The sequence below is a fragment of the Lynx rufus genome, unplaced genomic scaffold (genome assembly GCF_022079265.1).
Source record: "Lynx rufus isolate CCGP_SWC_20201006 ecotype Redwood Valley unplaced genomic scaffold, mLynRuf1.p SCAF_18, whole genome shotgun sequence".
Taxonomy (NCBI): Eukaryota; Metazoa; Chordata; class Mammalia; order Carnivora; family Felidae; genus Lynx; species Lynx rufus.
Window position 1 is genome coordinate 36,022,624 of NW_025814832.1, and position 19,073 is coordinate 36,041,696.

Consider the following 19,073-nt stretch of genomic DNA (forward strand, 5'->3'; position numbering starts at 1 on the left):
GAACTCTTTATAGTGCATAATTTACAGTATAAGTAGAACAAAATGCCATGGCGAAAGTCGTTGAGTACAAGACTTGTAATAAAAAGGCGTAAAATATATTTATACATAAACCCCTTTCAAAAAACAAGGGAAAGCTTGAGCCCTCAATATAGGGCGACGCACGGAGCAGGACCCCGTGCAGGTACAGGTACTGTACTGATTTAAAGTCAAGCACTAGAGATAGTGGATTAATACTCTCTTGTCATACAATATATACAGACATATAGTACAAGGAACAATGGCAAACAGAATGTACAGATGAACTTCACACAAAAACCCGAACGTCAAAATGAAGGTGTCTGGAGGAAAGGGTGCTGCTAGGTCTTGCCACAACTGTCCGCTTCTTTGCAGGGCAAGGAGTGGGGGGGGGGGGGTGTCGGGGTGGTTTCCAGAACGGCGGTGGTCCAAAGACTAACTAAAACAAAAAAACCCACAAAACCCAAAAAACCTCCCCCCCCCCAAACTCCAAGGAGTCGTTATCTCAATAAAAGCACAAGTTGAACTCCAAGGTTCTAGCAAGCCTCCGCCATGGGGCGCCGGACCTCGGTGGGGTTAGAAAAGTTACTGAGTAAATCTGGGGTCCCAAAAGGGAGGCTTCCCACCCTGCACCCCACAATGGATCCCCATCCAATGTGATGACACTACATGGCGGTGACGTTGCCATATAAATCAGGGCCTTTACGACAAAATAGAGCAGCACAGAAAGAAAAAAATGCACCAATTTCTGCGTGTGTCAATGGTAGGGCACCATTTGTAAAAGTCTATCTTCGCTTGGAGAAGGGCAGGGCAAAGCATAAGAAATCCTCTTTTAATGAAGAAATCATTCATGCAGTCCTAGCTCAACCCCTAAGTTTGGATAGGGCAATTAAAACTTCCTCTCTCCCCCTTCTGTGTTTAAAGCAGCATATCCATAAACTGGGGACAGGGGGAATCAATTGTTCAATAAATAGCAGTAAGGGTTCCTGTTCAGGTAAGCTATACACAGTTTCTCTTAGTTTATGGATTTCAGATCCCTAGGCAGTCATATATTATGTATGGCAGTCTCTCAAATACAGTCAGTATCTTCAATAGCCAAGAGTGGTCATGTTTTTAATAAATAGTTCAGGCTTTTCTTATCTCAGTACCCAGCTCGTGAATAATGAAAACCAACCTCCCCCTCCCCCCACCCTCCTCCCCAAGTGGCCAGTGGCCAATTCTCCCCTAGACTTCGTCTTCTTCATTGGTTTAGTTTTCCTTCAAAAGGTCTTGTCGCGGTCCGTCACGGCCAAGGCCGGGGGCGTGGGTGTCGGCCCCCACAGTCCGCCAGAGCCCGACCCCAAGGGCTCAATCGATCCTCTCCACCTTCCCCAGAATCCTGCCTTCGTACATGGGGAGCACGGCCTCATCGTCCCAGATCTCCTCAAACACGGCTCCGCAGGCAAACTCGTCGCTTGCTTTTTTGAAGTAATACCTTAAAAGGAAAACCCAAAACGCGTCTTGGTTAAGACTGCATTTTCTGCTTTGTTTAAAAGAGAGGTTATGTCAACACCGAGACGACAAAGGGGTCCTGAGGGTTCTGCTGCAGCTGGCGTGCATGTAAACCTCGGCCCGCATCCGACTGACGACGGCCACCGGGGCGTCACGGGAGGCCACCCCGGGAGCAGCGGGCCGGGCGGCCAACCGCCTGCGGACAGCTCCGAGGCTGCGGTCTTCGGCCCGGCACGCACACCAGGGCAAGCGCACGTTGCGGGCAGAGCTGTCTTTCTCCCTTTTTACCAAGGGGGGCATGGGGAGGGCAAAACATGCCTGGTGCATCTGCCGCAGCAGCTGAGACGGGCCCCTCAGAGAGGCCCCAGCCCCCCGGACCTGCAGAAGTCCGGAGAAGGCAGAGACCCCAGCCTCCGCTGCCCACAGGCCCGCTCTCCTGGCCCGACCCCGGCTCAGCCACGGGACAGGCTGCTGTCCTCAGTGGCCCCTGCGGGAGGCTGGCCAGCCCCACCTTGCTTCCCAGGGCTGCAGACTGGCCCCGGCCCCGCTGCTCTCCCCTCTTCGCCCCGTTTCCCTCCCACCCCTCCGGGGTCAAACACTAAAGACCCTTCTATTATGCCCGTTGATTAAAGGTTCCTTTTATCCCACCCCAGACTTCTTTCTTCTAAGGCTGTTTAATTGTCTGGACGCAAATGACCGGCCTCTCTCAGGAGAGCCACATTCAGAAACGACGGCTTGTCCTCCAGGCGGGCTCACCCCCAAGCCCCTTCCTTCCCCGGTCCCCTTCCAGGGAGACCCCCTCAGGCGGATTAAACTCGCCCCTGCAAGCCGGCACCTCCAGCCAATAAAGGCCACTCACGGAGGGAGGGTCACGATCCTCTGGGGGTTGGGCGGGGGGGGGGTGGCCGGCTCTCTAAAAAATTCAATTGTGTCTCAGGGTTACAGTTGGTTTTTGTTTCTGTCTTTTCATTAAAAAAAAAAAAAAAAGAATTCCCCTTGGTTAGAGCTAAACTTCTTTCCTCTTTAATGAAGGCAAGCCAAATACTTTCATAGGAGATAAGGCTGAATAAAGTGAACCAGCTGGGTTTAGTCAAGGTTCCTGGTTTTTAGCCCTCGCAGCTGGGCCACAGCACCGGGGTGAACGGCACGGCCCGGACGGGTCAGTGGGGAGAGCGCTTCCTATCGAGGGGGTCGGAACACTCGGGGGGCCGGAGAGGAGATGGGGGTGGGGGGGGAGGGGCACTGTGCACAGGAGATGCCGGACAGAGAGGGGGGGAGGCCACCTTTCCCACAAGGGTCTCCCGTTCTGACGTCCCCCTCCATTGGGCCCCACGGCCCCCCAGCTCTGACCCCCCCGGGTCTACCGAGTTGGGCCCTCTCTGGGCACCTCTGAGCAAACACACAGTGACCTTTCACAGAAATACAACCTCTTCCAGAGAGGAGAGAGGCCGCGCGTTCCCTCGGCCCCAGCCCCAAGACTTCAAACACACTGCGCTGCCCTCATTTTCTCCAAGAAACGGGCTTTTCCACTGCAACATGCTTTCTGTGGCAAACTTTGCTTTCTTCTGACATCTGGCACCGATAGCGTCTGGCCCGTCTGGAGAGACTGTTCTCCTTTTGAACCCCTGCCATGTTGAGATGACTCAATGCGGCCCAGGTCCCCCACTCCCGTGGCCCCATCCCCGCTGGGCTTTTTTACTGGGGGGGGTGTTGCTGAGGGGGAGCCCCACCCCTGCCGGGCGGGCCAGGCACGACACCCTGTGCCCCCACGAGCCAGGAGAGCAAGTACAGAGAGATAAGGCGGCTGGGAAGGGCCTGGCCACAGCCTGATCCAATCAGTCAAGAATTCGAGAGTCAACCATTTGTGCAAGTCTTTGTGCATTAAAGGGGAGGCCGAGGCTTCAAAGCCAGGCTTATTAAGTGTGCCTTAGGAAAAAAAAAAAAAAAAAATCAGAGCCAGATGTGGCCGGAGTGGCTGAGCGCGGACCCTCCCCTGCAGCCTCAGCTCGGCGCTCCGTGGCCCTTTCTCCCCTGAAGGTCACCTGCAGCTCCACTCAAAGTCCAGCCGGGTCAAAGCTGAGCTCAAAATGAATCCCTGGAGGGGCACACTTGTGTAATTAGTTTCACCTTGTGTCTGTTCAAGATAAAAAAGAAAGAAGAAGAAGACGACGACGACGACGACGAAGCGGAAGCAGCCAGGCCCGTGCCCCAATCCCTCTGCAACATTTGCAGCATTGTCTCTGCCCCGCCGTAAAATGGCAAGATCTAAGCCCAGCTCCACACCCTGCTTCTCGGTCACTGACAGGGTCCTGGCCTCGGAGCCCTATCCTTTCCCTGCAAAAGGAAATCACTGTGGGCCCCTGCCCCAGTCAGCGCCTAGGCAGAGTGCCTGGGAGAGATACGCAAGGCCCGCTCCGGCAGGGACAAGGTCTCGGGGTCCTGGAGGTGGACTCTGGGAGCGAGCGCCCACCGGCACGTTGCTAACTGCTACTCGGGTCCTCCGTTCCCATCCTGGGCTGGCGGCGGGAATGGGCGGGCACCTTCCGAGCACGTACTGTGCTCCTCCTGAAGCCGTGTGCGCCCGGGCACCTCACCTGCCTCCCCCTTGCCCTGCACACGGCACCCCAGACACAGCTGCAGCAGAACCCACATATTCCCTTGGGATGAAGGCCATGTGAGGAGGGGCGGCTAGGCCTCCGGGCGAACGGGGGTGGAGTCATCACCCACCCCAAGTTAAGGGGAAAGTCACCAAGAAAATGGTCCCTGCTCTTGGATCCTCTCGGGGGCCGTAGGAGGCCAGAGGAGCATCTCCGCTGAGCAGGCAGGGAAAGGAAGCCTGGGTTGGCGGGGTGGGGGGCAGGTTCCCTTGCCAAGGCCCCAGCAGAAAGAGTAGCCAGCCCTGTCCGCCCGGTGCCCACCCATGGGTCCTGCCCCTTCTCTGATGAGCATTCCTGCTTCACATGGCCCGTTCACCACAGGAGGTAGTTCTTCAGGCAGAAAGGCTGAGTAAGGACAATGCTGTCTAGATTCCTAGGCAATGGTCCCTGCCCTTCCCCAAGCCTTCAGCGTGGACAGTCTCTCCTAGACCCAAGCCTCCCTCACTGGTCGGTCCGTCTGTCTCTCCCCGACACACACACCCCTCCTCTCCCTTTCAGGTAGGGCGTCCACAAGATGGCCCAAGCCCAGCTCTCCTGGCAAAGCCCCTTTTCCCCTCAGAGTCTCGTTCACCTGGTAGAAAAAGCCCGTCCCGGTCCCCACAGAGCCCTCCCAGAGGCCTCCCTGCTGCTGTGTTATTTCTGTCAGTGGTGAGGGGAGAGAGGAAATGAGAAGGAACCAAGCACCAGGCAGCCCAATGGCCTCCCGAAGCGCCTGCCTCCTGGCCCCTCCCGGGTCCGGCCGGGCCAGGGAAGCGACTCTGGCTCTCGGTTCTGAGCAAACAAACTCTGGAGCGGCAAGAAGCCGCAGGGCCCTTACCTATAATTTCCCTTTTTGCTGAGCTGCTCTTTAAAGTGGCCCAGGGTCAAGCTCTGAGCCTTCAGCATCCTCCTGTATGGAATTTCTTCTCCACAGAAAAAGTATGTGACGACCAGCTCGCTGGCCTGGAGCGCGTGCACTGCCGCCAGCTTCTTTGGCTCTTTGTGACTGAAAAATAGGATGGAACGCAACGAGTTCAGCATCCGAAGGCAGCAAGTGCTCCCCGCACACACACAGGCTCTCAAACAGTCTCCAGAGATAAAGCGGGGCTGTAGCTAGAAGCTCAAAGGGGGCTTGGGTGGGGGGGCCCCTGGATCACAGAGGCAGCCACCTCTGGGAGCACACAGCCCACCTCCGGGTCACCTGCATGGCGCACACAGGAAGGGACAGTTTCCTTTTGGTTGTAGACACTGCTGTTGTTTCCCTCGCTAGCTCCAAAAGGAAGGGGGTGGGGAACAGAACAGTCTCCTTCAGGATGGCACACACGGGGTGCCTGCCAATGAAGACGGGAGGGGAAGCGACCACAGAGCCATGGGAATGCTGTAGAGATAAACGAGAGCATCTCCTGGGATGGCATGGATGCCAGAGCCCCCTGGGAAGGCGAGCCCAGGCATCGTGACCTCCCTCGTTTATTCGGAGTTTGTAGAGTGGCATTAAGAAGAAAAAAGACAGCTGGTACCCTTCAGGTCGACCAATGAAAACAAAAGGGTCCAGGGCGGTGGCTTATTCAGGACCTCAAACGTTGCTCATCGCTCAAGAGGAACAAGTTAAGCCAAGAAACCTCGAATCACTGAGCCCATTTCACACCCCTGCAGATTTCTGTCTAACTGCACCAGCCTGTAAACGAACCAAGCTGCTCGGTCCACTTTGCAAGAGTGTAAATTGACGACAAGGATCGTGGCCCGACTGGGGAAGGCAACCAACAGAGCAAACAAAGCAAAACAACAAACACTGTCCTCTCTCCATCTCTGCAATGGCGGAGACTCCTCTTCCTGCTCAAAGTTTCCAACTTGCTAACTTCAAGCTGAACGAAGGCAACTTTTCCATCCAGGTCTGGGGACCCCTTTTATCCACCTGCTAACGGCGTCACATCTCAGCTCTTTGATGGCGGCGTGCCCAGGAGCCCTGAGCCACCCACCTCTTCGGGAAACAACACCTGTGTACGAGCCACGGTGCGTTTCCCGGTAAAGGCCGAGTTTCCGAGATCCTGGTTTACGGCCACCTCTGCATCTGCTGGTCCTCGTTGCTAATGTTAAAATCGAGGTGATTTTGGGGCGCCTGGGTGGCGCAGTCGGTTAAGCGTCCGACTTCAGCCAGGTCACGATCTCACGGTCTGTGAGTTCGAGCCCCGCGTCAGGCTCTGGGCTGATGGCTCGGAGCCTGGAGCCTGTTTCCGATTCTGTGTCTCCCTCTCTCTCTGCCCCTCCCCCGTTCATGCTCTGTCTCTGTCTGTCCCAAAAATAAATAAAAACGTTGAAAAAAAAATTAAAAAAAAAAAAAAATCGAGGTGATTTTAACCTACTAGAAAAAATTTCCAAAAAATCCCAACGCCAGAGAGTTGACGCCCTGAAACGTAAACCACGAGGCGGATCCCAGGAAGGTCGGGGTAAAGACACTCACTCTTCTGAAGCCAGGCTTGGGTTAGAGGAGGGCGTGGCTCCCGCCTGACCAACGGCCGAGTGGTTCCTGTCCCTCTGCTGACTGGCCGCACAGCACCTGAGGGCACACGGCCGGAGCGGAGGATTGAGAGAGAAGCCTGCTGTCCCCTGGCAAAGGGGGAGCAGACAGAAAAGGAGTTCCCCGTAGGCCCTAAAGAGACACAGAGCCAACTTCCATCCCAATGGGGCACAGCCATCCTAGGTCCCCTGGGAGCCTGGGACTGGACACTGCCAGCCCAGGCAAAGGGCTGAGCTCTAAGTTCGCCACCAGTCACGGCTTCTCACGTGTTCATCTAACCGGCTTCACGTGATCAGGGCGGCTGTAGGGAACGGGATTTGTAAGGAATTACTGAAATTCATTCTCCTGCAAGGCCTGACTTGCCCAACAAACAGATCCTTTACCGGCTGGCTCTTCAGAACAAACAGAACTAAGAGGAACAATTTCTAGCAGGTGGGAAGGGGACTCGTTATATGGCCAGAAGCCTCCCCTCCTCCCTGAGGGGCGACGGGGACCCAGGTAGAGAGGGCAAGAGGCCCTTTTGTGAGAGGCCAGGTCCCAGCCTCTGCCTTCACCTCTGTGCTGCTTGCACTCACCGCTGCTTGGGGGGCTTGGACACCTCGGCCAGCCTGCGGCAGGCTTCCTCTAGCTGCGCCAGCGTGTTGGGTGGGGTCAGGGGAGGCATCGCGGGGTCCTGGGTGAACGGGTGGGCTCGGGGGGCAGCGCGGGGGTGCCCGTTACTGCCCCCCAGCAGGTGGTGCCGGCCGGCTCGCTCGGCGGGGGACGCGCGGGCGCACTCTAAGGGGTAGGCCCTTTTTGTGCTCTGGGCACTGAACAAGGAAGGAGAGAGAAAGCAGAAGGAAAGAAACTGGGTTAGAGAAACTGGAAAATATGACTTCAATAGAAACTTCTCTATTCTGCCTTCAAAGAGAGGAGAGAAAAAAAAACCCCTACCATAACACGCACAGGGGGTGTTGCCAAAACATGGCATTTTTGTGGTCTGCTCAGTCCAACGTTTAATATTAAGGCGGCAGGAGCAAACAGTCATATTTGTTTTCGGCCCACTGCAAAATCAGCCATCCCCACGATACCTCTGTGGTGACTGCCCGTGACCCCCGCCGCGGCCGCGGTGTTTACCTATGGGGCTTGGGCTTGCTCTGCCGCTCACTCTCCAGCATCCACTGCCAGACATCCTGCGACCTGTCTCCTTCCTCCCCGGGCAGCTGCAGGGCCCCGGGTCCGCCTGGGGCGCCTCCTTCCCTGGCTGGCAGGGCCGGGCCCGGCTCCACGCTTTTCCCGCTCCGTCTGGGCGGGGTACCACCTCTGCTGCTGCGGGGAACCAAGAACCACACCCATCCCAGGGGCCCCGTTACACCTCTGGGACCCCTCGAACCGGCGGGTTCAGCGGGTTGGGGGGGGGGCAGGGGGACACCAAAGACCCCGCCCCCCGCGCCTCCCTCCCGGAAGCCAAGTGCCCGTGACCTCCGACCCCCACCGGGAAGCTCCAGAATCGCCAGTCTGCCCTCCACACTTACCCGAACTGCTCGGCCGGCACGGGCTCCAGAGCCCTGGGGTGGCTCTTGCACTTCGAGTAGCAGTAATACTCGGAGCCCCCCGGGCAGAAGCAGCGCACCCTCTGGGCGGCCTCCGCCTCGATCTCCTCCTTGGTCTTGGGGAGGGCGTGGTGGTGGATGTAGTGGTGGTGGACGTGCTTCGTCGTCTGCTTGGTCACGAAGCCCTTGGCTCCCAGGAGGGGGCAACCGGCCTGCGAGGCGGCCACGGGGGGCAACTTGCCCCCGGGCGGGAGGAGGGGGTGGTGCTGCTGGTGGTGGTGGTGGTGGTCGGGGGAACGGGAGCGGGGGCTGTAGCGGCCCACGCCCGGCGACTGGCAGCCGGGGGTCTTGAGGACCCTGGACAGGTGGTCGTCCAGAATGGTCTGCGGGTCCTCCTCGTAGCTGCCGGAGGGCAGGAGGGAGAGGGGGTGCGGGGTGGGGCCCCCCTCCCTGGAGCTCAGCGCTAGCTCAGAGGCCTCCTTCTCTTCATCCTGGAGGGAAAGGCAACACAGGGGTGGGGCGGGGGGGGGGGGGTGGTAAGCGGACAAGCAAGCAGCAGGGAACGGCCAAGTCTCCAGTGGGCCGGGGGAGGGGCGGGGCCACGGCTGCGCAGGGTCAGGGGGAGGGGCGGGGCCACGGCACAGAGGTGGGGCCGCAGCAAAGGCACCTGCCAGCCAGCCAGCCCCAGGGTGGGCGGTGGGCGGTGGGGGCGGGGAGGGGGACAGGGCCCAGCGCTACCTCTCGGATCTGCTGCAGGCGCTCCTCCAGGCTGTGCCGGCTCTCCAGCTCCAGCTTCAGCTTCTCCAGCCTGGAGATGAGCTCGGCCGCAAAGGTGGCGGGCTCCACGGGGGTCATCTCCTTGGGCAGGCGGTGGGTTCTCTACGGGGCGCGGGGAGGGGAGACACGACGCACGTTCAGGAGGGCCGGCACGCGGCGCCCGCCGGAGCTTCCCGGGCGCGGTGGCCACGGCCACGGCCACGGCCGCACGGGCGGGCGGAGAGCGGCAGGCGCGGCGCCCCGGCTGCTCCGGAGCTTTATGCGCCGGCGCCGCGACCTCATGGAGAGCCATGGTCCCCACCAGCGTTTGCCTTGGGCAGGAGCAGTTGGTCGCACTCCGAGAGGCCCCGCTTGTTCTCTCTGTAGTACAACCAGCCCATCAGTAGCTACTCTGAAGTAGAAAATCTTCAAAGACTGTTGTCAAACATCAAAAAAAAAAAAAAAAAAAAAAAAAAAAGGCAGCCCTCTGAGGTGGGGAGGGGAGAGGGACAACTCAAGGAATAAAAAGTAGAGTCTAAACAGAAAGGGAGCTGGAAATTAAAAAAAAAAAAAATAATAAGATTGGAAGGGAGGTGGGGGTGGGGGAGGGAGAAAAGGGGGGAAAAAAGGGAGTCACACGGCCGGATCAGAAGAAGTGGTAATTTATTTCCTGGCCGCACACTGCGCACCTTTGAGGTGGTGTTGTCTCAACAGTGTCCTAGATCTCCCTGGTTCTCTCCACCCCTCCTCCCCGTCTCTTTGTACAGAAAATGAAGAAAGATGCTGCGGGCTAGTAGCAGAACACTGCTGAGCTTGGCTGCCTGAAGCTGATCTATCAAGGGAAAAGGGAACATCTCCAAATCAAGTGCAGAATATAAAAAGGCATCGAGGATGCCTGCCAAGAGCAGCAAACAGAGAACTCCCACCGCCCGGCTCTCTGTCCTCCTGTCCTCCCGCCACCCCCTCCCCTGGCTTGTCTGCCTCCCTCTTCCTCACTCCCCTCTTGCTCTGCCCTTTGCTTTAGGGTAGGCGGGGGCATCGGAGAGCCAACCTGCGAAAGCCGGCTTTTCCCTGCAGAGAGCAGGCCTCACCACCGTGACCGGCAACCACTTAGCCACAGAACGGAGTGGGGGAAAGAGAAGGCCCCCCCACCCCCACCCCCACCCCCACCCCCTGTAGGAGCCGGCCCTTCTCATGCAGGCTGGCTCCGCGCAGCCCCGATCAAAGCGCTGCCTTGTGGAGAAAGTCGATTTGCGCACCCCAGGACCAAATCATCTAATTTACAAGCTTGGGCCACAGAACTTTTCTTTATTAACACACATTCGCCCCCTGCATCCCCCAACGCCCAGCCGAAAAAATCTGTATCATCAATACTGTTGTGTTTGGGGGGGTAATATTACTGAGGAGGGGAGGGGGATGCTGAAGGTCCCTAGAAAAGCATCCTAACAGGCCAATTTTAGGACAAAGTCTGCCCTGTGGGAGGGGCTTTTGGAGAGGAGTTGCTCTAGCAACTAACACCCCATGCACTAATGCAATGTGGGATTAGCAATGCGACGTGTTAATTTTCTGAATGCAACCTAACTGATGAACCAACGGAATTCTTGGAAGCCGGCAGAAAGGATTCACAGACAGAGATGCCGCTCAAAGGCGGGCACTCTCTTCCCCTGCCCAGGGAGCAGTTTTCTTGCAGTCTGGGTCTCAGCGGATTGCATGAGGCTTCTGAGGCTTTGCAGAGTACAGGGGGCCACGTGCTGGCTGCCCTCTGCGACGTGGAAACAGATGGGGGAGAGGCCAGGAAAGCATCTTCACGCTTTGGTGGCCTCTCACGTCAGTCGCAGGGAGGAACTGTTTATGAGATCCTTGCTTCCAAACACTTCACTCGTTCTGCATTCATTAGGTGCAGATCCAACTGCAGGTACTAGACCAAGTTCTGGGGTTGGGAACAGACAGGACAGAACAGCTGCCCTCCAGGGCTTGGGAAGTCAACAGGAGAAATGGCCAAGTACATAGATGAATGGAGGGCCGAAACGATCGAGCTGTACCGTCAACACGAGGAGAATGTCTCAGGGACAGGATTTTCCTTCTGCAGGAGGCAGAGATTTCTCTAGTCTCCTCATTCACAGATTCAGTCAACACATCTTAGTCAACACCTGTTACGTGCCAGGCGCTGTTCTAGTCTCTGTGGACAGGGCTTTCAACATCACAGACACAACTCCCTGCCCTCAGGGGACTTCCATTCTAGCGGGAACCCAATGAGAAGCATGGACTAACTCCTACCATTTCTTGGTTTCTGGAAAAGCACTGGTATGGTTTTCTCATGGAGAATTTTCTTTTTTGAATTGAGAAAACGTAGAAGTTCAAGTAGGTCATCTTGAGCTCTACTCTGCTCAGCATCACACCTCAAGGAAGCATGTAACCCTCTTGCCTGGCTCCTCCCTTCCCCTTCCCCTAGTGGACCCCCCCCAGACCCTGCTCCTCCTCTTACCCTAGACCTCCCTCCTTCCACCTCCCATCCCTTTTCTTCAAGACTCAACACGGCTGAAAACATCTGCCTTCCCCACCAGACTGTACTCACCGGGAAATGAGGTAGAGACACTTGGCCATTGGCCTTCACACTGCGATGCATTTCTCTCTGGAGCTGTTTCTTACTCCCCACACGATAAGGAGGGATTCCATCTCTAAGGGAAGGGAAAAGACAGAAGCCACAGGCTCACGAGGATGCTTTCAGGATGTGGGCTGATTCACAAGCCATTCTGAGATCCCACCGGAGGTCAGAGCCACCCACCTCCATGCAAGTGTACCACCGTCCTGGGCGCCATGGCTGTTCCCAAGGTTGGATTGAAAGATCAATCCAAGATCGAACTGCCAAACTCCCTCTCACGTTCAGGATCGTTGACTTGGAAAGAGCTTGGTAAAGCTCATCTCTCAAGCTCTGCCTTCGAATGGATTACATTCCGGCCAGCCCAAAGTAAAGGCTCCCCTGTTTTATTTTACAGGCGTCCCACGCAGGAGAATCTAAGGCCTCTTTGGTCCTCCCAACCGTCTGTCGTATTGCCCCAAATCAGGAAACCAGGGCCTTATGGAGCCCACCAGGGCAAAATATTGTAAGAAGAGGGACCACGCCCGCAGAAGACTGAGCCAGGCATTAATGAAGGTGTGTGTAATTCTCCAACAGTCAAGCTCCCGACTGTTTCCAAATTTCTTCCTTTTATAAATCACCACAAGAGGGGCGCCTGGGTGGCTCAGTCGGTTAAGCGTCCGACTTCAGCTCAGGTCATGATCTCGCGGTCCGTGAGTTCAAGCCCCGCATCGGGCTCTGTGCTGACAGCTCAGAGCCTGGAGCCTGTTTCGGATTCTGTGTCTCCCTCTCTCTCTGACCCTCCCCCGTTCATGCTCTGTCTCTCTCTGTCTCAAAAATAAATAAATGTTAAAAAAATAAAAAAAATAAAAAATCACCACAAGAGTATCTTTGGGCTCCTTCCTTCCCTCAGCTCCAAACCCTCCCACCCCCAAACTAAGGAAGTGCTAAGGACACACGATTAATGTGGGCATAAAGAGAAAGCCCCTACTATGTGGCATTCTGTGCAATTCGTTCAAATGTTTGAGTACCTACTATGTGTCAGACCTTGTTCCAGGCACTGGGTGAGACAGCAGTGAAGGAAGGGGACAAAAATGCAGACAATTGCCCTCACAAGGCTTAAGGTCCAATGGGTGGCAGGCAAGAAGCAAAAATACAAAAACAAAGTCTACAGCAGCTTAGAAAGTGGTAAGCACTAGGACAAAATACAGGGCAGGAAATGGGAAGAAAGGATGCGGTGGGGGGTGAGGGGGAGTTCCGATGGAGTTCTCGCAGTGAGGGTGACCTTTGAGCAAAGACCTGAAGGCAGGATGAGCCCCTATGTCCTTCATCTTTTAAAGCAAGTGGACTTAAGAAAAGCCTCCACCCCGGCCAGTCTGCACTAAAACATGACTTGGCACTAGTAGGATTTCTTTTAAAAAGAAATTTGAGCCTGGAAGTCATCAAACGCTCAAGGTGTGACTATTTTCCCATTGCCGTCCCTTCTGGAGGCCACTTATTTACAAAAGCGCCAGGGCTCCAACATTCCCATACTGAATCATACTTGGAGGCTGTAAACATCGAGATTAGGTAGTTGGTTATTTCCCTTTTCCCGGTGTTTTGTTCATCACGGGGTGGAAGGAAGAAAAACATCTGGGCTCATCAGCAGTGGGTGAAAGTCAGCAATGCCTAAAAATACCCGGGAGCACACGGGGGCAACTGGTTGACCTCTAGCTCCTCATGTGTAATGCCCTAAAATTCCAAGTGGCTGAAATGTCCAGAAGTCTGTTGACCTAGGCCAGATCACAGGGCCACCGCGGGGATGATACAGATCGACCACGGTAGGTCAATACATCAATGAGGTATGTCAGCCCAACTCTGGCTAGGAATTAGCACGTGAAGGAGCCTTGTACTGAGGACACAAGGGGAGAAACAGGATTAATCTAAAGCAAGGACATACACACAGGGTGAGCCCCGTCCCAGAGAAAGGCCAAGAGGGCCAGAGATAGCACGCCAGTTGACCAGCGCTGGTTGAGAGTCCCAGACATCTTCTCACTCACTTGACCGGGCCCTGGAAGGCCAGGCGGGATAAAAGGTTCTAGGTTCAGAAACTTACTGAACCACCTGGAATGTATTCACCGGGACTCCATGTTTTCACTATGGGATCACCTCCAAGACGGGAGAAAACTGGGTGCTCACGAGCTGAGCTTGACCAGCTGTTACTGGCTTGGCCAGTAACCAGATTCTACACCAGGGGTCTGACTCTAACTCGAGGCTGCCAGCCCTCACGTACCGGTTCCCACTGTAGGTCAGACACACGTGACGTCTAATCCGACTGTATTCTCACAAAATCCCAAATTCACCAAGTTTTAAGATGGTCAGGGACTCTCTGCAGCTCTCCTAGAGTCAGTCAGTAGCAGTTAGACCCAGGGTACAAATCTGAGCCACTGCTGGGCCCCAGAACAGGTGTCCTTAACTCAGCAACCCACCCTCCCGCCCCACCTGGAGGTGCCAAGCTTCCCGATGGCCCATTCGTTAAGCCCTGTGAAGTCACGTGACATTCTGAAGGGGCGAATGGAAGATCTGGGGAACATTCTGGAACATCCTACCCCACCACTTAGCACTCACTGGCTACGGGTCATGCCAGGTGGTTCCCAAGGCACAGTGAAGATCCCCTTGTCTCTTACCTAACGTTCCTTGTGGGGTGGGGGTGACCACGGGGGTCCCCTAGATTGGGTCTCACATTGGTATAACCAACTTCTACTGCCCCTTCTGCAAGACAAGGTCCCTGCCTTTCTCTCCTGACCAGCAACTCCTCTGGGGACTTAATAAGGATAGATGGCCTCTGCCCCAGGCCTCCTTCCTGACAATGTCGGGGGGAAGGAATCAAGCACCCCCCAGACTTTGCTGTGACACAGGCAAGGCTTCAAGAGTCCTGGAGGAGGTCCCCATCCACCTCCTCTGAGACTCTGTCCTCGGGTGCCAGCTAGTAGCCTCTGCTCTTCCCCTGTCCACACAGATGCAAATTAGTGGGCTCTTTTATACCTCTTTTGCTCCTTCCATACAGGACAGAAGGAAGAAGAGAACTGGAGGAAGTACGTAGAGCTTCTCTGCGGGGGAAGCAGGTCCCTGGCCAATCGAAGGCAAGAGGAACAAATGATTCCAGCACCCCCACCTCCCAACCAATGCACGCCCCCACCACACCCGGGGCAGATGCCAAGAGCGGGACAGGAAACTCGTGACCAGGGCAGACAAGAGACGTCAACTTGTAGAGGCTCAGAGGCGTAACCGGTGCCTTCACGGAAATGGCGCTTTACCTCCCCACCAGCCAAGAGTCCTCTTCCAAAACAGCCGCTCATTCCAGAAGAGGGCCACTCTTCTTTGTGCTCAGGCCCTAAAAGTCTAAGATCCATTTCCTGGATGCTCAATGCTGCGAGCTCAAGAGTGTCCGAGTTTTGGTCCCTATACCATCTCCTTTGATTATGAGCCTTTTAGCTAACGAGCCCGCTGCTGGGCCCAGCTGTTTCTGGGGAGCAGTGGTTTTGAAGTGTGGGCTCCACTTAGCTGCCATTTAAGCCGAGCCAATTAGCTTAGCCTTTTGACTCCGCCGTGCCCCGCCTAACCCAAGTGTCGTCCTCCCGAGGCTTCGCCATATACGACTCACTCGTACACGCGTCCACTCGCATTCCCATTTGGCAACCACTCAGAAGGCAGCCTCTGATCGCAGCCAACATCAAAAGCCTGGTTTGTAAGATAAGATAATATTTGAAGTTCACTCAGATGCTTTCCCTGGTGTCCAAAGCAAACCCATAAATAAGATACAAGCAAATAAAAATAAATAAGGAAAAGAACCTGAGCCACCCCTCCGCACGAAACGCGAGGGAAGCATCTTGCGCTGGTTCGGTGACACCCTGGGCGGAAGCTAATGTCGAGCTGACCCCGACTGTTAGAGAGGGCTGCTCTGCGCAAACAGCCAAGACAGATGCCCTCACGCTGCAGACGAAGCTTCCACGCTTCCGGGCAGCCTCTGACACAGAAGCCGCGCTTAGGCGGCGAAGAACCTGCTGCTGGTGATGTTTTCCGCCTCCGCCCACCCCCACGGGCTGCATCTTCCCAGGCCTGATGCCCTAGAACGGTCCCCACAATCCTCTGTGCCCAACACTCCAAGGACTGGGCTTTAGGACTTCGCTGGCAGGCTGGCAGCTAACTTCCCCCCCCCAAAAAAAAGAAAAAGAAAAGGAAAAGAAAAGCAAAGCAAGAAGCAAGCTATTTCTTCTGAGAATGCCGGTTTCAGAGTAACAGGCTCATAAAACAGCCTTCTCAGAGGCCTACCATGAAGACCCAATCCCCAGCCATCTTTAACAGGGCTTTCTACTTAGCAGGAAAACAGAAGTCAGCAGTGGGCTGTGGGAGAAGGCAACGATTTCTTTGGAGCCCCTGCCAGCTCTGTACCTGTGGGCCCTGGCGCCCGGTTCCCTGAACGGCCAAGTGCAGGCCGGCCCTGCCCAACTTCTACTCGGCCCTCTTTGCAAAGGCCCCCAGGACTTAATTGGTCCTGTGGCAAATGAGACCATTGCTTCTCGGGCTTGTGTCTAATGAACTCCAACCTTCTGGAGTCTATTGAAGGCCGCCTGTGACCCCCTCTCCCCCTCCCCGGCCGGGTCCCCTCCCCAGCTCCCAGCGGGGCGGCCAGGCCCCACCCCCCAGCCCCCCACAGCCCCCCTGGCAGCCAGAGCCGGCCATTGTGACAGGGAGAAACAGCCAGGGTTCTTTTCACGCTTTATGGGGCGCTCCTATTCACTTGTTCAAGGAAATTTCAAAGGGGCCTGCTACCCTCTTATCCCCGCTAAGCTTCCCCAGAAGAACAATGGGCTGAAAGCGGTTCAGTTCAGCTTTTCATCCCCCACACATTTTATTTCTCGCCTGCTCCGTGCTCTCATCTGTGCGAGGCCCACAATTGGCAGAGCTCTGAAGAGGGGTCTAATCCCAGCCCTGGGAATCCCGGGTGACCCGCCCAACACTGGGCAGATCACACACACCCAGGGCCAGCCGGCCAGAAAGCGGCTCGCACAGCCCGGGCCCTCACGCCAAGCCTGAGGAGAGCAGGAGGGCCCAGGGACCCCCAGCGCCTGGCAGCCTGAGACCCTCGGGAACATCCTCCTCCCTCATCTGATGGGCTCTTGACCCGGAGTCCTCTCTGTCCCCCACTGTAGGCAGCATGAGGCAAACCGCCCTGGACAAACATCTCCCCAGAGAGAAGGACCCCGCATTGCTGAGCAATTCGTCCCAGTCGGTATGAACATGCCCAAGGGGGTACAGATGTGACGGCTGCATAGGATAGCCTGCCCACTTGGTTGGGAGAAGATTCAGACAGAGCACCTAACACTCCCGTCAAGAAGATCACACCCGGGCCGCCTGGGTGGCTCAGTCTGTTGAGTGTCCAACTCTTGGTTTCAGCTCAGGTCATGATCTCAAGGTTCGTGGGTTTGAGACCCACATCCGGCTCTGAACTGGCAGCATGGAGCCTCCTTGGGAGTCTCTCTCTCTCTCTCTCTCTCTCTCTCTCTCTCTGCCCTTCCCCTTCTCACTCATTCTCTCTCTCAAAATAAATAAATAAACTTTAAAAAAAAAAAAAAAAGAAGCTCAGACCCAACATGGAGGCCCCAGGTCTCCGAGCCTTCCAGGCACTTTCCCTTGGCCTTGGGGTCCTGGGTCCTCAGCACCAATCCCAGACAGCTACACTGCAGGAGGGGTGGACAACACTGAGGTCCTGCCTCTTGGGACCCAGTGCCCCAAAAAGAAAGCTGCTCATCAAGGGCTTGCCCTTTGCTGTCTCTATATCCAAGTGGACTTTCCTGGCCCACACCCAGCCCCTGGCTCCCTAGAACAGCCGGCTGGCCAAGGTAACTTCTCTGATCCCAGACGGGGGCTAGTGGGTGTTCCAAGTCCACAAGTGTCTTAGCTGAAGTGGGAAGGGAGAGAACTTTCAAGTCGTCTCTAAATAAAATTGAGAAAGTTCTTCTGGGAAAGCATTAAGGAAGTGGGGGGCAGTGTGCAGGGGAGAAGTTGCAAATGTGCTCCCTCCTACCCCTCCTCCAACCCATTACAAAAGAAAGCAGTGTGATTCCCTCATAAATAAAAGAAACGCAAAGTGGCTCAAAGGTCTCATTATCAACTGGTCCTACTAACATCTCATGTTGGCAATTTACATGCTTGTGGGGAGGGGAGTAGTAGGCAAAGAGCAAGGACCTATGTCTGGTCTGGATTTGAGCTCTGTCTTGCGGGGCCAGCACTGGGCCTTACTGTCCCATCTGTGAAAGTCACGAGTGACTGCCTGCCTTCCTGCGTGGGTCTTGTGAGGCTCAAACATGCGCGGGGACTACAACCACCAAGTCAGCTTATCATGTACCCAGAGTAACACCTCCATCCATGGTGGGGACTGAAATGCAGACAAGGACCAGGAAGCAAGCCAAAAACAGTCTCTAAGAAAACTAAACAGAGGCCTTTACAGTCTTAAGTGCATCTGACTTAGGAGATTCACTCAACCCCCTCGTTCAAATCCAACTTACTCTCGTTTTACTCAGAAAGTAAGGCCCCCATGCAATCCACAAATAAAAGCTAAAGGGGTGATGTTGCTAGAGGCGAGCACACACACAGGAGCAGCAAAATGACAGCGGGCAGCATGACCGAGAGAAAAAAGAATCAACTGTTTTTTCAAAAAGCCAGTATGTGTGTACAGGGGCAGACAGCCTTACCTAACCTTGTACTCCAGGAGATACTACAGTAGACCATGAAAACAGATCTTTCTATTAATTATCGGGATCAAGAAATAAATTATGCCTGGGGCGCCTGGGTGGCTCAGTCCCTGAAGCAACCGACTTTGGCTCAGGTCACGAGCTCGTGTTTTATGAGTTCGAGCCCCACGTCGGGCTCTGTGCTGACAGCAGCCTGGAGCCTGCTTCTGTCTCCCTCTGTCTCTGCTCCTCCCCTGCTCATGCTCTGTCTCTCTCTCTCTCTCTCAAAAATAAACAAACATTTAAAAAAAGAATAATTAAAAAAAGAAGTGGGTTATGCCTAATACTATCCAACATAAACCAAAAACGTATTCTTTTAAGGACTACGGCGATCAAGCGATAATTGTTCTCAGGTGCAGAGACTAAAAGAGTTCAGTCAATATGAAAAACTAACTTCAGTGGAACCGCTCATTTCTCTATGTTGGATGGAAGAGGTGTACCCTTATTCTATTTTTACTATTGCCAAAATACTCTTCTTTTATTAAAACGGAACCTTTCCCCTGGTGGGTCTCTCTCCCTTGACTAACAGGGGAATCTGAGACAACACAGTGAAAGCCGCTGGGGAAAATCAATGGCAGAATCCCAAATCCACCAACCTCATCAACTTCTCTTCCAACTGGTTCCATGCCACAGGCCAACAAACAGGACACTGGCCAACGGAAACCAGGTGATTTCAAACAAACTGGAAGAATAGATGGTCCAGTTTTAGGAAGCTAAAAGGAGAAAACTCTACACATGCCATGATACATGGCTCAGTGGGTTTGCCTTTCAAAACTG

The 19,073-nt window shown here is 55.1% G+C and overlaps 1 protein-coding gene across 2 annotated transcripts in view; it reads right to left on the reverse strand.

Moving 5' to 3' along the window:
• Nucleotides 1-1,223: 1,223 nt before the first annotated feature.
• The window catches only part of AXIN2 (axin 2), a 31,163-nt gene continuing 13,313 nt past the window's right edge, over nucleotides 1,224-19,073 (reverse strand). For both annotated transcript variants that reach the window (XM_047081537.1, XM_047081538.1), the window contains 8 exons: nucleotides 11,521-11,623; nucleotides 8,928-9,068; nucleotides 8,172-8,680; nucleotides 7,774-7,965; nucleotides 7,233-7,466; nucleotides 6,601-6,696; nucleotides 4,981-5,148; nucleotides 1,224-1,489 (listed from right to left, as the gene is read on the reverse strand). In XM_047081537.1, coding sequence (XP_046937493.1) covers nucleotides 1,363-1,489; nucleotides 4,981-5,148; nucleotides 6,601-6,696; nucleotides 7,233-7,466; nucleotides 7,774-7,965; nucleotides 8,172-8,680; nucleotides 8,928-9,068; nucleotides 11,521-11,623 — 1,570 coding nt within the window. In that variant the 3' untranslated portion in view covers nucleotides 1,224-1,362. The remainder of the gene's footprint in view (nucleotides 1,490-4,980; nucleotides 5,149-6,600; nucleotides 6,697-7,232; nucleotides 7,467-7,773; nucleotides 7,966-8,171; nucleotides 8,681-8,927; nucleotides 9,069-11,520; nucleotides 11,624-19,073) is intronic.